We start from the raw sequence: 6,261 nt of genomic DNA, 5'->3' as shown, positions 1-6,261 counted from the left end.
CCCGGACCGGGGCACGAACCCGTGTCCCCTGCACCGGCAGGCGGACTCTCAACCACTGCGCCACCAGGGAAGCCCACCTCTTTATCTTTATGTCTGTATTTCACATGAGGGGATATCATAGTGTGAAGTGACTGTCATCTTTGAGCTAATAGCTGTACTGATGTTTTGGTTTTGAAGTGAAGCATGATGGAGTATTCTCAAAGATACAAGTCAGGTTGTCAGCAGTGCTCTCTGTCCTGGGTAGGCACACAGTTTCCTTTCCCCAGCGTGCATCTGCCTTGTCCCTCACTCTGGTCATTGCCGATGCCTCTGCCTCCCCCTTCCAACTCTGAGCCAAACTTAACAATCAGTAGAGAGTTATTTATTTAGCCCCTCTGTGGAGAAAGAATTCTGCCTCTGGCTTTGGGGATACAAGAGACATAAAATACCCAATCCTTGATATCAAGGAGTTTAGTTTCTAGGGAAATTAAGTCACAAAAACTGAAGAAATAGCTAATGAAGCATGGTCTCTAGAAGAGACCACCCCTCCTCAGATCCGATCACTTCATTGTCCAGTGCCCCTGTGATGCAGTTAATGAAACCTGAGACTGAGCAGTAATACATGCTACTAAAACATTAACAGGGTCAGCCCCCAAGCTGGCTTTGAGCTTAGACAATTTGTAATAAGTTCGTTAGGAGTTGTTGCGGTGCACGGGCTTCTCATTGCGGTGGCTTCTCTTGTTGTGCAGCATGGGCTCTAGGTGCGTGGGCTTCAGTAGTTGTGGTGTGCGGGCTCAGTAGTTGTGGCTCGCGGGCTCTAGAGCACAGGCTCAGTAGTTGTGGCGCACGGGCTTAGTTGCTCCGTGGCATGTGGGATCTTCCAGGACCAGGGCTCGAACCTGTGTTCCCTGCACTGGCAGGCGGATTCTTAACCACTGTGCCGCCAGGGAAGTCCTCCTTGTGCTAGTCTTGTTAGCCAACACTTATAAATCAGTGTAAATATCTCAAAGGCGTAACATTTTCTAAAACACTTAGGGAGCAATTATCACACCGCTTGTTACTCAGGTCAAAAATATTGATAATTGCATACATCATTGCAGCCATGGTATAATCAGATTACATCAGTTAACCTGTGGTAGCAGAGAATAACCCTCACCCAGACCTGCTCTGCAGTGGTATCAAGCTATTTCCCTCCTTTTAAACTTTATTCTATACCTAGATAAAGATAGATTTATCATTTATTACCATTCAAGATTGCACCGATGGTCTACATTTTAAAAAATATGATACTTATACTATTTAATGAAATTGAAGAGATCTAGAATAATTTCTTGGAGTGGTACAAGCAGGGCCATGGCATTCAGTCGTGTAGCTTATATACTGTTCAACCCTAGAGGTTGCCATTTACATCAGAGTCTACAACCACATAACATGAACCTGGGGTAATCGTTAATGAGTGGTTATCTAGTGTCAAGGTCTAGATTTTACTGTTTAAATGCTAGCAAATAGTTTTCTTTGTAATGGATGCTATCTCACAAGCCATCCTTAGCACCTTGAAATTTTGCTAAGAACCAGTGGCTATTCATCTTTGTTGATGACGTAAATAGCATTGAAACAACCCAACTTGCACCAGAAAATGAAGAAAAGTTCCAGCTGAAAAAGATAAAAATGACTTTAATATATAATGAGTAAGGGTTTCAAAATCCATAGATTTCCCTCTTTGATCAGTGATCCCAGAGACGTCGTGACCCAGCAGGATGTTCTCTAGTTTATGCAGAAGGCAGTAGGAGTGGCACGATGTTAAATACCATGAAACTTCTTCTCCTATTAGGAAATATATATTCAGCCTTGAGGAAACATATTCCAGGCTTGGAATATGGACAATGGAAAGCAGTCTTTTCAGTGGCGCCAGGTCTGTAGTAAGTTCTTCCTGATCCATATTCTCTTTTCAAGATGGTTACTGGAATCACCCTTCGTTGTGCCCTTTCCTGCCGTCATCTGGGAGCTGAGTACAAGCTCTCTTCAGTGGAAAAGCATGGTTTATTTTGATCAGAAGCCCAAGTCACAGCACATATTAACCAGTCACCCAGTGCCGTGACTAATTTAATTTTGACCATATCTTATACACCACTTAGGCCCTACCCTAGAAGTTGGCAAAGCTCAAGAATGAGTTTGCGGAAATTTTGAAAATTCTATAACAGCATTTTGAGTTTGTTGATTCAGTTCACCTGACGAACTCAAAACAGTTTACTTCCAAGGAGATCAATTCCCAGGGGGCCAGCATTGTGGCCTGATAGAAAGAGTAGGAGTCCCACCAAACAGCCAGATGACCTTGACCCATCCCCTAGAACACGTTGGGCCTCTTTCTACATCTGTAGAATAAGGGTCTCAGCTAGGTGAATTCTGAATTCCTTTCCAGAAACAGACTGCTCTGATACTCTTTCCAGAACTAAAATTAGATACTTCGGTAGTAAATCTTCTAAGTCAGCTCTGTGAATTCCAGGTAGAGTCAAGCCTAAGGCATTTGTATAGGAGAGTTTTTTTGTAGAGGTTCATTAAATATAGCTTAAAAAAAAAAAGTGAATGCTTTTGGAGGGGGAGCTGAGTTAAAAATTAAAAATAGATTAATTTTTAAACTTTTATATGAAACTTTTTATGACATATATATTAGTGTATAATTCAATGAATTTCAGAAACTGAACACACCATGTAACCAGCACACAGAATATTACCTGAACCTCAGAACCTCAGTGGGCCCCATTGAGCCCACTTTTTTTTTTTGCAGTACGCTGGCCTCTCACTGTTGTGGCCTCTCCCGTCGCGGAGCACAGGCTCCGGACGCGCAGGCTCAGCGGCCATGGCTCACAGGCCCAGCCGCTCCGCGGCATGTGGGATCTTCCCGGACCGGGGTCCGAACCCGTGTCCCCTGCATCAGCAGGCGGATTCTCAACCACTGCGCCACCAGGGAAGCCCGAGCCCACTTCTAATTGTTATAGCCTATGCCCGCTTCCAGGGATAACCAGGCTCCCACCCTCATTCCATCGATTAGTTTTGCCTGCTTTTGTTCCTCATCTGAATGGAATCATGGACAACATGCATTCCTTTATGTCTGGCTCCTTTATCTAACATTGTATTTCAGAGATTCATCAATATTATTGTGTGTAGCTGTAGTAGACACTTAAATTTTCCTCCAGAGAGACATTGCTTTATCTTTGCACAAGGACGTTATCATTCAAGTGACTCATTCAGGAGGGTCAGTAATATGCCATTATGAACAGAGAGAGGATGAAAGTTCTGGAGAGAAACCAGAGGCACTTTATAATTTATTAACATAGTGTGTTATTAATATATAATACAATTTACAGTATTGATTTTAAAAATAGAAGTCCTCTTTGGAAGGAGAAGGATTCACTTCCTGCTCTAAGACGTTATCATGCCTTGTCCAAGGAAAGAATCATTCCTCTGGTACCGGCAACGGCTGTTAAATTATAGGATTCTTTTTTTTTTTTTTTTTTAACATCTTTATTGGAGTATAACTGTTTTACAATAGTGTGTTAGTTTCTCCTTTACAGCAAAGTGAATCAGTTATACATATACATATGTTCCCATATATAGGATTCTTAAAGATTGCCAGCTTTTCCTGGAGACTGAGAAATCGTGATTTATTCCCACCTTTCTGTGTCCTTATCCCTGAAATCCTTGCACTATCTTACCCTGCAGGTATGAGGTACAAAATACCTATTTGTTGACTGACTGAAGGGTCTACAGCTAGCATTTATGGTGCCTTCACAGTGCCAGCCCCTGTGCCCAGATCTCTTGTTTACTCACCACAGCGACACTATCAGGCTGGTGCTATTATCACAGTTTGCCAGATGGGGAATCTTGGCCACTGGAAATAACTTCTCCAGTCACTCAGACATTGTGTGGCAGAGCCAGGACCTTTGATCCCATGCTCTTAGCCTTCACCGCGGTGCCTGCACACTCTATCTCAGGCCGACAGAAGCTGCGGTGGTGGCTAGGTGCTTGGGTGCCCTGTGGCCAGGAGCTCTGCCAGCTGAGAACACATGGCCCGGTCTGTCCCGGCCCCTTCCCCTGTGGCTATGTAGAAGGAGCCTGCTCAGTGGGCTCTCACTGCCCGAGCCCCGTGGGTGGCGTGTGATTCCCTGGCTGGCTTCTTCCTCCCTCAGTATCCCCCGCCAGCGCCCGCTCCTGGTGCTGACTGCCTGTCGTGGGGTCCCGTAGGCCAACTCCTCCATCGGGAGAGGAACGGACGCAGCCGTAGCATCTGCAGTTTTCTCCACGTGCCGAGCTCCTCTCAGCCTCTGCCCCACCTCCCCCATGTGTATTTCATCTAGTTACCGCCTAGTTAACCCTCACATCTCATCTGGTGTATATTGGCTCTCAATGATTATTCGTTGGAACGAAATGAATAAACGAATGGTAAATGAGACTTTAAAATTCAGTGTTCAAAAAAAAAAATTCAGTATTGATATAAACTTCACTTTTTAAAAAATGTTGACTCTGCCCTCCCCACTCCTAAAAATGTAAGCGATGATAATGAATTAACATATAATAAAGAGGAAATGAAACATACCGATGCTTTTACAGTATGACATAAATGGGATAGATCATTTATAACATTCTGTGACCTCTTCTGATTCTTAGCATAGTTTTTAACCAGCCTTTATATAGTGGTAATCATTATATATGCAGCATTTTGTGTTTTTAAATTCTTTTCTTGATATTTTGCATGTGTTGATGTTTTCCATAAATCTACATGGACTACCTTGCTTATCATTTTTATTATAATATCCCACTGGGTGGGCCTCCCGTAATAAACATGGGTTTTGCTTTTTGTAGCCAGTGCCCACCTGGCATTGCCAATTCTCTGGACTAGAGTAATTTAAAGGAAGCAGGTTGCAGGTTGTCTTGCTTGAGAAACTGGCCTTTTGGGCATTGTTGTGTCGTGATTATGGCAAGCTGTGATGATGTGTCCCCCTATTTTATTCCAGGATGCTTTTCTCTGGCGGGCAGTGTGGCCATGTTGGCAGACCTGAAGAACTTTTACTGACGTTCAAGATATTCCTTGTCATCATTTGTCTTCATGTCACTATGGTTACATCCCTGGAAGGTAAGGTGCCCATTTTCCTTCATCTTTTTCCTGTTTTGTGTGTGTGTGTGTGTGTGTGTGTGTGTGTGTGTGTGTGTGTATGTGTGTTTATTTGGGATTGTTTTACTGTGGTAAATAAACATAACATAAAACTTACCATTTTAACCATTTTTAAGTATGTAATTCACTGGCATTAAATGTATTCACAATTTTGTGCAACCATCACCACTATCCAGTTCCAGAACATTTTCATCATCTCAAATAGGAACTCTGTACCCATTAAGCAATAACCTCCCTTCCCCCCTCCCCCCAGGCCCTGGTAACCTCTGTTATTTCTGTCTATTTTTGCCTATTCTAGGTACCTCATGTAAGTATAAGGAATCATACAATATTCGTCCTTTTGTGTCTGGCTTATTTCCCTTAGCATGTTTCCAAGGTTCATCCATGTTGTAGCATGATCCAGAATTTCCTTCCTTTTTAAGGCTGAATAATGCTCCATTGTATGTACATATTTTGTTTATCTATTCAATGTTGATGGACATTTGGGTTATTTCCCCCTTTTGGCTATTATAAATAATGCTAGTGTGAAAATTGGTGTATGAGTCCCTTCTTTCAATTCTTTGGGGTATATATACCTAGGAGTAGAATTGCTGGGTCATATGGTAATTCTATGTTTAACTTTTTGAGGATCTGCCAAACTGTTTCCCACAGAGGCTGCACCATTTAACATTCTCACCAGTAAGGCACAAGGATTCCAATTTTTCTATATCCTCACCAACACTTGTTATTTTCTGTTGTTTTGATAATGGATGTGAAATGGTATCATTGTGGTTTTTATTTGCATTTCCTTAATGATTAGTGATTTTGAACATGTTTTCATGTGCTTATTAGCCATTTGTGTATCTTCTTTAGAGAAATGACTATTAGAATCTTTGGTCCATTTTTGAATTGGGTTGTTTGGGGTTTTCTGTTGTCATTGAGTTTTAGGAGTTCATTATATATTCAGGATATTAATCCTTTATTATATATATGATTTACAAATATTTTCCCCCTTCTGTGAGTTGTCTTTTCACTCTTTTTTTTTTTTGGTGCGTTTGGGCTTTGTTTCTTGGGTCTTCGTTGCTGCGTGAGGGCTTTCTCTAGTTGTGGCGAGTGGGGGCTACTCTTTGATG

The 6,261-nt window shown here is 42.2% G+C and overlaps 1 protein-coding gene across 6 annotated transcripts in view; it reads left to right on the top strand.

Moving 5' to 3' along the window:
- Window positions 1–6,261, top strand: part of ADGRG2 (adhesion G protein-coupled receptor G2) — a 170,376-nt gene that overhangs the window by 90,752 nt on the left and 73,363 nt on the right. For all 6 annotated transcript variants that reach the window (XM_024115280.3, XM_024115279.3, XM_007106922.4 and 3 more), the window contains exon 2: window positions 4,992–5,110. In XM_024115280.3, coding sequence (XP_023971048.1) covers window positions 4,993–5,110 — 118 coding nt within the window. In that variant the 5' untranslated portion in view covers window position 4,992. The remainder of the gene's footprint in view (window positions 1–4,991; window positions 5,111–6,261) is intronic.

This window comes from Physeter macrocephalus, chromosome 21 (genome assembly GCF_002837175.3).
Source record: "Physeter macrocephalus isolate SW-GA chromosome 21, ASM283717v5, whole genome shotgun sequence".
NCBI classification, from domain to species: domain Eukaryota; kingdom Metazoa; phylum Chordata; class Mammalia; order Artiodactyla; family Physeteridae; genus Physeter; species Physeter macrocephalus.
The sequence above is the reverse complement of the archived record's forward strand: the minus strand, read 5'-3'. Positions and strand labels throughout refer to the sequence as shown.